Source organism: Chroicocephalus ridibundus, chromosome 9 (assembly GCF_963924245.1).
Source record: "Chroicocephalus ridibundus chromosome 9, bChrRid1.1, whole genome shotgun sequence".
NCBI classification, from domain to species: domain Eukaryota; kingdom Metazoa; phylum Chordata; class Aves; order Charadriiformes; family Laridae; genus Chroicocephalus; species Chroicocephalus ridibundus.
Window position 1 is genome coordinate 46,340,145 of NC_086292.1, and position 15,955 is coordinate 46,356,099.

The 15,955-nt window shown below is 42.4% G+C and overlaps 1 protein-coding gene across 1 annotated transcript in view; it reads right to left on the minus strand.

Annotated features, from left to right (window-relative positions):
* ADAMTS17 (ADAM metallopeptidase with thrombospondin type 1 motif 17) overlaps window positions 1-15,955 on the minus strand; it is a 191,410-nt gene that overhangs the window by 169,473 nt on the left and 5,982 nt on the right. The window contains exon 3 of the mRNA XM_063347091.1: window positions 10,345-10,510. Within this exon, the coding sequence (XP_063203161.1) occupies window positions 10,345-10,510 (166 nt within the window). The remainder of the gene's footprint in view (window positions 1-10,344; window positions 10,511-15,955) is intronic.

The window sequence follows — 15,955 nt, forward strand, 5'->3', positions numbered from 1 at the left end:
CAGCAGCCTTGTTTGCTCAGACTGGGGATTAGGTTGCTCACAGTTAAAAGCAAGACAATTTTGAACAGGTTTAGAGCTGTGAGACTTCCAGGATGACAAAACATTGGCTGCAGAAGTCAGCCCACTGAAGGATATGTGCTAACACAGCCTGAGCTATAAGAGCAACCACAGCTCCCAGGATGGCTCAGAGCTGTGAGATCACCACACGCACATAAAGACGGGCAGCTCAAAAATTCATGGACATCACCAGAAACATCCCTTGACTGTCTCCTGTGGGCTTTAAATCCAAAGCTCTGTGCATTGGTTACCTTGCAGCTGCAGCTCTCATCCATACAACAGCAAAGAGGTTCTTTTCAAAGCACCTATCTCCTGAAGGAGAAAAAAAAAAAAAAAAACAAAACAAAAAACACACACACACACACAAAAAGCCACACTTCAGCTCCAGGGGCCTTGCTCCACACAGTTGCTTCCTTGACACGTTTTCTGTGGCATCCACCTTGGAGTAGACAAGCAAGAACTGAAGAAGGAAACTAAGAACAGACCCTATTGGAGGCACCACCACAGTCAGCACCTCCCAGTCTATTTCCAGCCATGGGAACTTCACCTCTGCCAGGACACAACACAAAGTTGTCCCTGTGCACTGGACTTTTATACCTCCATTAAAAGCTTGGGATTTCAGATTTACCACAGGTAGCTGATGCCAGTGCGTAGTCTGAAGCTCAGGGATTAAAAATGGTTGCTCATTCAACACTCACAGCTGATTGCAGACTGAGAGCTGCCCTCTCATTTTTAATGCCTTGTGCTACAAAATGGTTATACACCTTCAATTTCTTTCTGACTAGAATGGCTGACAAAATCATGCATCAACTGGTAGAAAAATCATCGCATAGCAGAATGATCCATTGCTCCCTAATCCAACTCCCAAAAATATTTGTTGGGTTTTGTTTTGTTTTTTTCACACGGACACTTTCATAGCAAATCACAAGTTCATGACTATTTGTCTGGCACAGCAGCAAACGATAATTTGACACAGAAGTCATGAACTCTGTGCTGCATCTCAAAACACCACGGACATTTTATTGCAAGGATTGTTATCCAAGTTAGTCTGTGGCTTGGACACATCAGTTAAAACCTTTTTCTTCTGCAAAAACATGCTCAGTCGTCAACACATTAGGACTTTGTCTTTAATGGCAGGCCTGTAAGACAGCACAGGATAAGCACTATGATTCGCTGTCCGCTTGCTGGTTCAATTTGGCAGCAGGGTCTCAAAGATTGCCACCTCTTGAACAATGTGCACTTGTCTCCTTTCAAAAGCACACCTTCATTGTAGGCTTTCCATCCAGCTAGAAACACGGACTCACTCGTGTAAGACACAGAAGACAATTTAATGGTCCAGAAAGCAGGCACGGTGAGCATGGCTTAATGGTATGACCGTTAAAGTGGGAATGGAAATATCTGCTCCGCCACTCCCTCTTAGCCTTTGTGCCTCAGTCTCTCATCCTACATTTGATTTTCTCCGTTACTAGTTGTAAATTCTCTGAAGCAGAATTTATTTCCTTTGTTTGTGACAGACACACAAAGATTCCACCTTGCTTGGGGCAATGGGAGAAGATCCTATAACACAAATATAATTATGTCCAAGTGATAAGGAGTGATGTACAAGACTCTGAATTCAGACTCCTCAGTTTTGACCACTTAAACTCAGCAGATCTGAGACCAGTCACAAAACACAGTCCTAATCCACTTTAGGGCTTTAGAGACTACAAAATGTTTGGCTGCAGTTATACCGTGAAAAATGGCATCACTGGCCTCCAGATTTATTTTATTTTAATGAGCCTTTAGCAAACGTGCTTAGCTTGGAAAGCATGTTTTTACAACTGCCAGCCTTACCAACTCATCCTGGGCTTTGGAAGCTGAACTCAATCACTTCTGCTGAGGCTGGAAGAGCACAGGGACTCACCAAACCAGGGCCTCCCCTCCTAGAGTCTGACCTCACCATTACACCTATATCTCGAGGGAGGCGGCACAGACCTCCTTGAAAGCCAGGCAATTTACTTCTGGTGATTTGCAAAAGCTAGTAAACAATACAAGTTCATCTCCCATAACAGTGTTGGCTCAGCAGGTCAAAGTGAAGTAAAAAGTAGCATAATAGTTATTTTTAATCCCTAATGTATACAGATATGTCAAACTACACAGGAACAGATCAGCTGAGAAAGAAACTGGCAGTTTATAGAGCAACTTTCAGATCCACAGGTTCTTGGTACTAGCTCAGATTTAGTAGCCCTAATTAGCAAATAAAGAAACTGTTTAAGAGTTAGAGGTTCTAGTCTAAAGGACCTCTAATTTTCTATGCCTTCAGTCGCAAGTTCACAGTTTGGCACATCTATGACTGATCACTCATAATTAGAAACTACCTCAAAGGAAGCTTGGAGCTTTTGAATAGAGGCAAAACCTGCCCCAAAGTGTTCCCATCTTGGCCATACAAACGTGTAGGTGTCCAACACTTGGTAGCTTTTTTAAGTGATACCCCAAGGGATCTGATGAAGATCAAAGGTCAAACAACATTAGGAATTGATGCCGACAGAGTACCAATTCCCAACTCCTAGCTCTAACCCTGAGCTATGATTTATGATAATATGGAAAAAACAGAGACAGCTAAAAGGTAAGTGATGTACCTTAGACTCCTTAGAGCCACCTGTCTGCCCTTCTAGCCAGAATGACCACTGGAATAGCTGTGAACGGCCCCAGACAAGGACAGCATACACCAGACAACCTAGCTCACTACCACCTGGAAGTTTGGATTTTGTTAAACTCTAATGGAAACCAGCACTACGTTTTATTAGGAACCAAGTGAAGGAGCAGCACAGCTCTACTTCCAGAGGAAGAAATCCATACACTATGTGTATTTGCATGTCCTCTTTTTTTGTCTCTTTTGCACCTTGACAGTAGAGGAAGAAGAAACTGGAGTCCCTCGTGCTCCACATTATCCATGCTGCCCTCATGCTGAGGGCTTCATCCAGAACAGACCAGCAATAAAACTTCACTTGCCACATGTGATGGAAAAGGACACTTCTGAATGGTAGGCTGCTCCAAAAGGCTGCTGTTTATCAGCCATAAGGAAACAATCACACACTTACACGGAAAATCCAGACTCCCTGTTTGGAAGACCAGGGACCTGGAAAAACCAAGGGATTTATCCACACAAGTGAGACACACTCCCATGGGTAAAGTGCTCAATTTCTGATACAGGGAATACTTCTATGTGTGCAAACACCTAATCACGTTACATCTTCTGCATAGCCCATTGTTGAAATCCTTGCTTTAATTCTTCAACAGATGCTTCCTAATATGGACTAATACAGGTTGCATTACATCTCTCTATTTTTAGTGCACGTGTTTTTTGGCCATAATAACTGTTATTTCAGGCCAAGTCAAACCTGCAGAGAAAACACAGCTAAGAGACAATGATTAAAGAGGAGGAAATACAACGTAGCAGTAACATGTGTTTAGGATTTATACCTGTTCGGGGAAAACATTCCCTATATTTGATACCTGCATACGAGCGCTTATTTAAATTATTACCAGCTTTGATCAATCGTTAAAACAGTAACTAGACAGAGAAGCAACACATTGTTATTTTGTGAATTAAAATGTTGATCTTCCTGTTTTTCACTATATGCTTCTCTCCATGCAGCACATTTGCATTAAGTGAAAACCGGTTCATTTAAACTGACAAAAGGGTTTAAAGCAAACCCACATTTAAGAGTAATTTATGAGGTCTGTATCATAAACATGAAATAACAACCTTCCCTCTAAAGACAAGCTGCTCTCTCTCATGCTCCTGGACCATATTTTAATATCAAATCCCTTCTATGTAAGGGGACTTTAATACATCACTGGAGACCTTTGGAAAAGTTATAACAGAACTTACTTTCCCCAAATAAATTGGAAGTTTTATGACACGGTTAAAGGAGATTCCTGTGCTTTCAAAACATGGTTTGATTCTGTCTTTAACATTGGTATTTTCTCTCACCAAGAAAAGAGACTTTGATGGCATAGGAAACATGCAAAATATGCGACCAAATCTCAGCAAATTAGTTAAACTACTGTTGTTCCGTGATAGTTAGCATAACTATATCCATTTACTGCAGCTGAGCGTGTGGTGGATATTGTCATGCAGAAACAGCTTTATTGTATATATTATAAGGTTGCAGAGACACAAGGCAATGAAAGAAGCCCTATCTCAGGTGTCTTCTACCTCCACTCTTAGGTACAGGAGGTTAATAAAGCAGATGGTATAGCTTCCCCGTGGTCCTCTCTGGTCTGCCCATTTCCCCTTTGCCATGAGCTCTTCCTATGGGGTTAGAGATTGGTGGGAATCCCAGATACTGCTGAAACACAGATTAGCCCTGCAGCTACCTCTTGTCCCCACAAGTAAATTGAGAAGGCTATTCATGGAGGTCTAGGCTAAACCTGAGGGCACTGCAAAAATCACGTATGATGCATTAAAAGAGATCTCTTTCTCTCCCCACTTGGCTCACCTGTAGCAAAATTCTTACTTACATGTATTAAAACCTACAAACAAAACTCCCTATGACTCCATTCTTTCTCCAGAAAGACCACTAGTCCGGGACCTTTGACGAGAAAGTTGTCAAACTCACTCTTTAAAATCAGAATAGCGTGTGATAGCAGGCTTGTATCCCAGATGCAGCCCAGTGTCTAGAGATGAGAACTGAAGAAGTGTTTCACATCACTGGTGTGAAGCTATTTCCCATGTTCCTAATGATGCCATGCTTCAGAGCAAATGAAACCCAACCTTTCCTTCCTTCCCCCTCACAGCATATGCACCTGGAAACCTTTTAATAGGTTTTCTGTTTGCCTCACAGGGGCTCATGTTCATGCCTGAGCAGAAATGTGCATTGTGACTTGAACTCTTTCTCCTGCTGGATGACAGGTGATAAAAATAATATGTATACACATATCATATGACTAACAATAGCACCTGGCCCATGGTGAGAGGATCCGTCCTTTGCTGCTGGAGCACTTCAGAATTTAAACAAAGGAATTAAAACATCAGCCCTGAATCCACAGACCTGGGATGTTTTTTTTTTAACCCATTAATAGGCACTTTCAGATTCAAATCTCAAAGATCCAGTCATGCAAGACCCTAAGTACTTTCCCATTCCTAACTACAGCCAGATTAATCCTCTTTTACAGATTATTCCAGGAGAAATTTGGCTCCCACAAAGTTCTGCTGCTGCTCTAAAAATAATTTCAAGTGCTGTAGGACATGTTATGCCACTTAGACTAAAGGAGTTGTTTTAGAGATTTTAACAACCACTTCCCAAACCAGACTGCTAGCATTACCTAGCCCTGAGGAACTGTTCAGCTCAGTTTCCCTCTCCCATGGCTGGGACCTGTGAGGACAGTACCACACTTCTGGGTGGAACACAAGAGGAATGCTCTTGGAAAGCTGTGCTTTCTATCCCCTCAGACACATCGCATTTCTTGATTAAATTAATTTTGCCTTCTCAAAATGCTTTCCTCTTTCCCCTACAAACCCTCACACAAGTCATTACATCACTGTGCATCTTTTTTTTTTTTATAATCAATTAAGTTCATATATCACATATATCATATATCATTGCTGCCGGCAGAAATCTGCCATTGAGCAATTTAGCCCTGTTTAAATTTTTAATGACATGATCAATAACTAACATTAAAAATTCAGTATTTGATGCTTTCTATTTTATTTGAATCCCAACTAACCCCAGATCATACCAGGTACTGCTGAATTACAACATTTTAAGAAGAAAATATCTTTAGAGGTGATTCTTGTTTGTTCAGAAAATACAAGAACAGCAGCAAAGGACTGGAAAATGCCCAAGCATGGCAATTCTGTGGCTTTGAAAAATACTTGTTTTATATTGATCGTATTTACACAAAGATGTATTTTTCTGTCTATGTTGTTTCACAATAGAGGATGTGTATCTAAAATGCTTAGCATGTGAATATTTCCTAAGTATTTACAACCTCCATTCTTTCCTGCCAAGTTTTAGCATGGGTGAGCCAAATTACAAGCCGGTGAAAAATAACTTCTAGTTCAAATCTGATCAGTCCTTCCCTCTGACGATGTTGGTGAGTACCGTAGTAAAGAGACCTATCCCAGGAGAAACTCTGGAAGCATGCCCCTAGATCATCAGTTCCACACAATTTCATTAGGAATGGACCTTTTGTGTGTCAGACAGGATTAATTTCTTTGTTTCTAAACTCCTTGTGCACAAAAGTTAATCCAAACCAGACAGGAGTCAATTAGGTCGTTAACGTGCTAAGCCTATTAACAACCATGACTTACATTTCTTTCCCGCAACAATGAAAAACATTCTGGAGTCTGCCTTTAAGTGGCAAAGCCCATGAGCAATTTCATTATTTTATGACACGGCTACTTGAAGCAGTGGCTGTTTGCACGAGGAAGCAGCACTCCCCACTGTGCAGCAGTCCAGTGACTTGCTCACTTTTTAGCATAGCCAGCCTGCGGTCAACACAAAGAATCAGCACCCAAGGGATACAAATTCCATTCCCAGCTGTTTTGCAAACTCCTGTGTGATCTCGGAGCAGGGCAGGGAATCACACAGTCCCAGATTTTCCTCATCTACCTGCTGGGGGAGGGACTAAAGCTATCCTGGTCTCATGCAAGAGTCAGAGAAGCCCATGCTCTCCCCTTAAATCCAGTCCTAGCTTAGTCACAGAACAAGATCCATAGCCTTAAATAAATTTTACATCAGATTACCAGTCTCCCTTTGCCTCTGAACTCAGATACTCACTCAGCCCACGTGGCCTGGCCACCACCTTTGCACGAGCTGAGCTATAGTAGCAGTGTGTGCATGTGTGCTCTTAGCCCCGCAAATATGGAGATTCTCAACGACTTTTCTTGCAGTAGGGAATTCTAGTTCCTCAGGCTGTCCGTGGATTAGGAACCTAACAGGTATGTAATTAATTTTGCTGACGCATGGGGCAACCACATCATGTAAGACCAAGGGTCCACATACCTCATGCCATAATGTTCCCCAAGCTCACGACCTGCCTGTCAGCTACCTCTGGGGCAACCTGAGGAGGAAAAAGCTTGCAAGGAGGATCCCAGCAACCGTGGGGTCTATTCACATTCACAAAGCAGACAAGAGCAGCGTGTAGTGGGTCCCCAGATGTCTTCAGGAAGCAGTAGTTGCTACTGCAAACACTTTTTTTCAGCGTTTCCTTTTAGTGTCTTATTTTTATGGTTCTGATACCTTGGTACTCACCTCCTCTTTCCATCTGTGATCCCATATTATTACCCAGTGTCTCCCCAATTTCCTTTCCTTTAGTCCCTCTTCTCAGGGAGGGAATTTCACTTCTGCCGAGGACAGGCAGCACCCTGCCCCTAGACAGAAGGTTCAGTGGCAAAACGGATGAGGAAGATTTCCTGGACTGATTGTGGTTCAATTCAGCTTTTAACTAATGGCTGTCTTATTTTACAGTGTAAGCATTTTGTAATGAATTTTCTATGAACACCGTGCTGCAGCACCTACAGTACTTGGTTAGGAAATCAGAACGGTGCTGAATTCTGATATCTCCTCTAAAACAGACATAGGGGATCTGTAACTTTAAGCAGAACCAAGAATTCATACTCAGAGAATCAAAAAGAAGATTGGCTTGGTCTGAACCCATGAGAATGATAAACCTGCGGAACTACTAAGAGCTCAACTCCACACAAGAGAAAATAAAGGTCCTGGCTATAGCATTTACCAACAAGCAATGCCAGCTAGGAGGCAACCTTATGAGCAAGCACGGGTCATCTCTGCTGGTTCACAGGCTTGGTTAAATTCAAAACTTGAGAGATACAAAAACTGAGAGATACAGGCAAACTAAGTTCATGACTGCCTATTCCAGTTAGTTCCTTCAGACTTCTGCTTCCACTGCTGTTGCAAATAAGGAAAGTCTTTTGTGCCTCCCACTGTTGCCATGTCCCTTTTGTGTCCAACAACAGCACTCAACTGTTCCCATACTAGCAAGTCTTACTCTTGCACCCATTAAATCTGCCATCCTGCTTCCCATTTTGTCCCTCTGGCAGTCCAGTAGAAGACTGCGTAGATGCCTTGCCCCGCAGCCTCCATTTAGCATGCAGCCCATCCAGTACAAGGCAGAAGCTAAAATATTGGTGGGGTAATGGGACAGGAGCGCAATAAAAGGAACAGAACATACAGACACACTGAAACCCGAAGAAGAGATTTCACAGAGTTCATAAAAAATACCCTCTATGCAACCTACCCACACAGATTTCCAGAAAGGATAAAATTCAATTGCTCCAAAGAAGCCAAAAACTAGGCCGGTTTATACTAGCTGACAATCTGACTATTTGGCTTTAAAAATGGGAGAAGACAGGATATGATCAGTGAATAGGGGTAGCCATGTTCTCTTGAAAAATGGTAGGAAATAATACTATCAACAGCTGTTTTATTATTAACATCAAACAAAAAAATCCCCACTCGAACAAAAAGGGTGCAAGACAGCTGCATCTTTTCAGAATTTCAGCTGCTAAGCATTAGAACATCAGCAAAGTTTGCAGCAGCTCACAGGCACACACTCTTTAAATGCAAAAACATAGTAAAGGTACTGACCTTCTGTGGTGCCTTGGCTGGAGGAATATGAAAGACAGGAGAAAAGTATTGGCAGAAGATCATTACCAAATAATTAGATCTCCTTATTATTAGTCTCCCATTCCAATGGGGACTCTAGGGCTTAAAATCAGATCCACAATCATGACTTTTTTTAATTTATTTTAATTTAAAAAACAACTTTAACAGTGTCACGCTGGGTCACAACTGAAGACTGACAATTTGGAACATGCCACCAGCACCTCCTATATCCATGGAGAATCATAGGATGTAAGTCCAGGATCTTAACACTGGCAAGGTGTGTCAGCATGACACTGGAAACTGAGTCCAGAGCATTAAAGAATGCCAGGCACATAATTAAAATCCAAGTCATTGCCATTTCTTAGGAAGTCCCATTGAAACAATCTACCTCATATTGCTATTTAAGGATAAAAGCACTAGAAATTGCTTGAGAGGTTGTTGTTTGGTCCAGAATAGCTTCGTACACATGAGGCACATTTGCATTTCAGTGGCTACTGTATCCACAGCCAGCAAAACAGAATGGCAGACAAGAACTGCTCAAGCACTCCACCACCTCACTCACACAAGCTCCCTGCTGTCACAGAGGTACTTCCTTCAATACCCAATCCAGCTAGATTAAAGTTAGCCTAAGGATATCTATACGAGTTGCTATCGCATTTTGGACTCGGATGTCAAACCTGGGTTCACACATCTCCAGGAAAGCTAGAGACCTTAAAAGTTTCTTTGCTGTCTCTGTGAGCTCCTTCCCTCTAACACAAGGCAAAAGCTAAAAGAAAACAGTTTAATTTATCTCACAAAACCTTCAAGCAAGCAGTTTAAAAGCTGCCACTCAAAGAAACAAAAAGTCCTATAGCATGACCGCTGGAGCCTAAGTTTGACAAGTCAAACACCAGAAAGAAAAAGCAAAACCAAGCTCCTAGTTAAAAAAGTTACCTTGCTCAACTACCTCTGACAGTTTCAAATGCATATAAGCCTATACGAAAGCAATTAAAAAAAAAATACAAAGTTGACTGCATACCCTGATATACTCTATTACGGATGGTGTGCTCTGCTAGACAAAAGTAAAAATGATGACATGTGAGAAGCTGAAAACGAAAGTAGATTGTTGTACAAAAGAAACAGTGCATCTCTTCCCCTCTCCAGATATCTTTTCATCCTGTTATGAGCTGGATCCCTGGAGCTGGACTCCACAAATGATACTTCTGATTAAATTATACAAAAGTATCTGCAGTGACCCTTTCTGCATTCTGAAACACAAGGATCACCATCCTAACCATGCCTGCTTGGCACAACTCTAGTAGAAAAGTCAGACAAAAGAGGACGCCTCACCACTGACTTCAGTTTCAAAACCTGGACCTTTGCTAAAAACGTTGTCAATACCTTGCCGAGCAGTGGTCACATTGCATGATTAAAGCAGAAGTTTACTCTGACCCATCATAAAATTTATCTTCTTACAAATTGAATGGTACAGCATAGGTCCTAACAATTTTGATATTTGTGATGGGTCTCCTTCTGCCTGAAGTAGCAGAAGGATTCATTAAGACATACCATTTTTCACTAGCTCCAGCTGCCTGAACACTCGAATTACAAAATACAGACATATCTGGCAGAATAACAGTTAAAAATATAATTGCATACTCATGGCTGTTCTCTTGAGCCACTTCAAGCTCACCTGCTACAACCTTGCAGTGCTCATCAGGAATGTGCGACTTCATGGGATGGCTTGATTTTGTGGATCGTCTACGCCTGATGAAGTGTTCTTTTCCACTAAATGAGGTCTCTGATGTATTCACTGGTTGTATTAGCATGTGCTCTGATCCAATTTGGATATAGCCAACCTGTCCACAAAAGAGAAGAAAACAACCCCATCAGTTTGGTATCCTAACCTTGTCTATCAACCCAGTCTGAACCTAGACCACTTCACAGCCATCATTATTTACAGTGTGAGGAAACGTAAAGTGATTATGATCGTATTTAGTCTGCGTAATACAGACTAAAGAACTTCATCTGCTTCTCATATTTATTTTTCATATCACTGAGTACTATTTAGAAACATTGTGCACTGTACATGTACAAAGGTAGGGGTTCTTGTCAACACCTTTCCTTTCCCTTCTTCCTCTCCCTCCAGCTACAGCACCACTCTAGCTGGAAGCATAAATACGTATGTCTTACGAGATGCTCAGCTCACATGAGGACAAATGAATTCTATCAACAGAAATCCTTTCATAATCACCTTTCTAATTGCCAGCTAGAATTGCATTGTTATTAAATGGCATTTACTATCTCAGTGAGCAAAAGGGTGAGATTGCCTGCAAACAGGAGGCCGCCTATGTATATCACTCTGGCAGACAACACTAAGTGAATTGAAGTGATGTTGGAAGTGCCACTTGCAGAGCCACCCCCATTTTTTTTGTACGGGGACCGAGCACCTCTTCTTGACTACAGTAGTGGCCACATAGTAAGCACTGCTCTCCCTGCAATCCATGGGTCGGGTTTCAGAGGTCAAGCTGGGAATGGACTGTTGTACCTTCCCAGTTACAAGATTTTCCACCATCCCCGGGATAAGTAACACAAGGAAGAGAAAGACCCTGTCTAAATAAGAGTAGACTCCATAGACTACAGGTCAGAGCACTAAACCCCTGCCTTTCTTGCACCAAGTCCAGACCTTACACCAGGGCTGGCAAGAACATCTTTGGAAGGCAGCTTCTGCCCCAGGAGAGCCCTCCTCTGCTTGCAACCCAGAGTTTTAAAGGTTCTTTTATGCCTTTTCCACTCCTTTTCTGGCATGAAAAGGAGAGAGCGAAAACAAAGATATCACCCTGAAACTTAACAAACCCTCCAGATTTAGTAATCAACAGTGAGGTTATAACACATTGGAGAAAGTGAACACGTACAATGAGGGTTTCTTTCTTACTTTTCATTCTACAAATCAACTGATTATTTGTATTGCCATTAAGTCTCAAAATACAGCTCTTTGCTGTATACCCCCCGGAGAGAACTCACTAGGTCTGACCCAACTTCTCCTTCTAGCAACAGGAAGCCTCATCTGTCCTGCCAGGAGGCATCAGATTGTGCCTATGGTACACCTTATAGGTAAAGGAGCTCACAAAGGGGTCCTGCTAGGTCGCATGCCTCTAACGCCCATCCTATATATACAAAGAGAGACCAGACGTTTTTTTTGCCCCTCCCACTGTGTTCTGTGCCAGCCAGGCAACCATCCAAATAAATGCTCTGCACGTACATGCAAATACTATATATTCAACAGCTGACTGTACTAATATGATTTATAATATACATTACATACATACTGTATATTGTACATTTCCACACCTCCCTGCCAAATCCAGTCCTCACGTACACCCAGGAAATCCCTTTGGCCTAGTGCTTCTAGCAAGAGGAATTTCTGCTAGCAGAAATGAGAGCTATCCTCTTTTGACAGCCATACTAACTGAACATTCAGGGGAAACCAGGATCTCTCAGAAAGGGTGACTAATTTCAAAAGTGCACTTGGGAAGAAAAAGAAAAATAAAAAAAATAAAAATCAGTGTCTCTATTTGCCACGGCTGCAAAGCATGACGATAACAACTAGTCCCTTGCCTCAAAAGAGACAAGAGACACTTCTTTGGAGGTCTTTCAAAAGAGACCTTGCCCTTTGGGACAGGTCAGTGATTAAGTATCAAATGCCTTGACATCTCCCAGAAGGGCCCCCACGTATGAAGAAAAATTGACTATTTCTTGGCCCTGCAGAAAGCATACCTGTTTACAAGACCCACTCTGCCCTGCAGTTTCCAAAAGGGCTGCCTCTTCATTTAAATTACAAGTTGGGCTTTGTCAGAATGTTTCAGAGACAGCAAAAGCTCTAGTGACTTATTCTTCCAGCCTCCTTTACGATGCTCTCCACTACTTCCCCTCCTTGTTCCAATCTTCCAGCTGGGAGGTAGCCCCAGCCCCCCTTTTTAATATAGGTTTTAATTATTTAGAAGAAGGGTTGTAAATCTGGTGCCATGGTACTAAAAGCCACACCAGAGCTCCTGAAAGACTGCCAACCATTTTTGTTGGTGCCAAAAATATGTAAGAAGTAGTCAGTTTCATCACCACCCGACATTATCCCAACTTTCTGGCATCAAGTGTGAAAATAATTTAAACCATTGGAAAGGACTTATGTTTCACATTTGGTTTGGAATTGTGAAACCTATAGAGGGAAAGAGCCATGCGTCTTCACCCTGGAATAGGTTAAGAAGCAATCTCAAGTTTAATCTGACAAGCCAAGTAGAGTTTCAAGCAGGAAGGATTTGCAGGATTGGGCCTGTAAAGTATTCCTAGGGAGTTAAAGTTTTCCCCAAACTTGCCAGTTGGGTTCTAAAGAGTGCTCAAACCTGTTGGCCCAGATGAGATCTTTTGGACCTGGTAACTTCGATACTCTGGTCATTATTTCGCTTTTTCCATAAGAAATGCATTCCTCATTTTGCCTCCCTCAAATCCTCCAACTACCAGATACTATACCGTGCTAATCTCAGCATGAGAGAGAGATCAGACATCAGCACTAGACAAATACTCTACGCTTTTCTTCTCTAGTCTGTGTGATGTTCAGGAACAGCAAAAAGTTGGATTTTGAAGATAAAGAAGTAAAACAGAAGACCACGTAACTGTTAGAGCTATTTTTCCCACATCTCTGGAAATCATTCTAATTAAATAAAATGCTTTGTATCTGCCAATTCATGTTTGCCTGGGGAGATGCATATCAAAAGCTGGGATACTCCCTCTCATCCTTCTTTCACTGTGAGAGCTCGTACGAACAGGACCTGCCACTGTGCCAGACCCCAGTATTGTTTAGTGTCCGGGAAAGCAGCTGCTGCCCACCCCCACCATCCCAGAGCACCTGAGACACAGGAGTCATCAGGAGCCAAAACTTCAGAGGGGCATAGAAGTTCATCATCATCTGCATTACTAATCTATCCTGGATTTTACAGCTGGTATGACGAGACCATATAGCTGACAGAATCGTGTAACGCAGCTAACAGGAAAGGCTGGAATGATTTCAGCCTCAAAAGGCAGGCAACCAAACTGACAAGTTCATTAAAATAAACAATAATCCACACTTCCCACTACAGCCCCACTCACCACTGTGCTTAACAGTGACTACATCTTTCATATTAAGGATATTTCAAATCCTTAATTTAGAAGTCAGCTCAACCTTGCTCACTAGCAAAAAAGTCCCTGTTCTCTAAACCACCAAAATATTCTCCCATGCTCTTATCCGGAGTTTTACACATACGTTGGTCACACAAGCAATCTGCTCGTTCTTTAATCTACTCTTGTACTACCAGTAGCTCACTCTTCTACACATTATCTTCCTTGCTACTGGAGTTTTTCCTCCAGCTAAATGACAGCAAGGAAAGGAGGAAGGTCCTCACACCCGATCACTGGAATTACAATGGTAATAATGGGACTGCTAGTGCTGGCACTCGAATAGCATTTGTAATCGCATCATCCTGCTTCGCTGGCTTCACCATTCTGTCTCTGTCCTCTGGTAGTACTGGAGGAGCTACAATGGCTCGAGGGCTAAGTTGGGACAGGAATCCAAATCTTCAGTGTTCTCTGCACATGGTTATGGACCTTCCCACATGTTAATACTCTCCAAGAGTTACACTGTTTTTCCAGCCCTTTTTATTTTCACAACATCTTTGAACAAGATATGCGAAATGCTGAATCTTTAACAGATTTTTCTTTTTCTCCTAAGTGTTCATTAGTTACATACATATGAACAAGCTGAAAAGAGAACAGTTTTAAACATCTGACGGATTCCATCCCCTTCTCAATTTCTCCACTGTTGCACTGTAAATCTTAGTTTAACCATTTCCTCAAAGTTAAAAGGAAGTTAATATTTAAAGGGAAGAACAAAAAATAACACAAATACAGTTTAATAAACTTCACGTGGCTTTTAGTCCTGTCCTTATTAACCATGCTTCGCCTCTAAGTTAGCTGTTATTTACAAGTGCAATTCAAGCAAATTTAAAACAAGAGTCTTAGGTCTTGCTCCAGTGTCATTTCAGGTTTACACTCAGGTCCGAGAGCAGATCACATGCAGAATATCTGGCTGCACCTCTGTCCCAGCCTGTCCCAGCCTGCCCCAGCCTCCAAGACTGCTAAACAAGGAGACCACAACATGCTCTCCCTTTCATCCACTGTGGAAGGGGAAAGAAAATCCCAGCACAAAGAAACCCAGCATGGTAATTTTAAGAGGTTTAACTTTTCAGCTCATGGACCAGCTGTGGATGAATGCCAGACAGCTCCTCTCCCAGACAAGAGAATTCAGCAGAGCTGAAGGTTTCCTCAGGGGATATCGTATCATCTTATAATCCTACCATGACTGCACTGCCCTGCTTCCCATATCAGCGGAGGCTCTTGCAGTCACCTGGAGGGCAGCACCGCCCTGTTGCACACAGAAAACACTCACTACCACTGGACAGGGATTGAGCTTGCCGAGCCTCAGATGTCTGCTCTAAACCAGGCATCGTCTCCCTCTACACTCAATGAAGAAAGTAAAATACCCTCCCCAGTGACAATTCACCAATCTAAAGCACCTAAGAAACAGAACAAACCACCAGGGCCAGTGCTCTTTACAAGTGCCATCTTCATCGCTCACTCTCCTCTTGATAACCAGAGCCAGGCTTAAAACCAACAGACCATGCCTCTTCTGTTCTTCCTCTTTTTCCCCAAGGACAGAGTGGATCTACCGTTTCACTAGGAGTCCTTTGAGTTATTGCTCGTTCCCTGGAGGCTGCAGTCCAACCTACTCAGTTTTCTTTGCCCTGACTGGCCTTCCATATTGGATCCAAAACCACACTGAGACATCCTACGTAGGCACTTACGCCCACCTGGATATCAGTGGGAATTCAGAGACTCTAGAAGCAGCTATGCATCCAAACAGTTTGTATCTGGTCCCACAACATCATTGGTGACCAGCAATGTGGGCAATAGCAGGGGCAGAATTTCCCAGTTACTGCAGCTAGCTGAGAAATGCATTTCTGGCATTTAACCTTGTTTAGTACCCAAATGCAGAGTCATGACTTTATAATAATCAGCATTTTCTCTTACCACTTCCATCAGACTTACAGCATCTCTACCCAGCCTTCCTGAAAAAAGCAAACACCTGGCTGACACAAAATACAGATGGATGCCCTATCATCTCTCTTTGCCTGTACTTGCCAAAGCTTGTCTACATCTACACCCTCAGAAAGTTTGTGGATGGTACCAAGTGAAGAGGATGCACCAGAATGAAG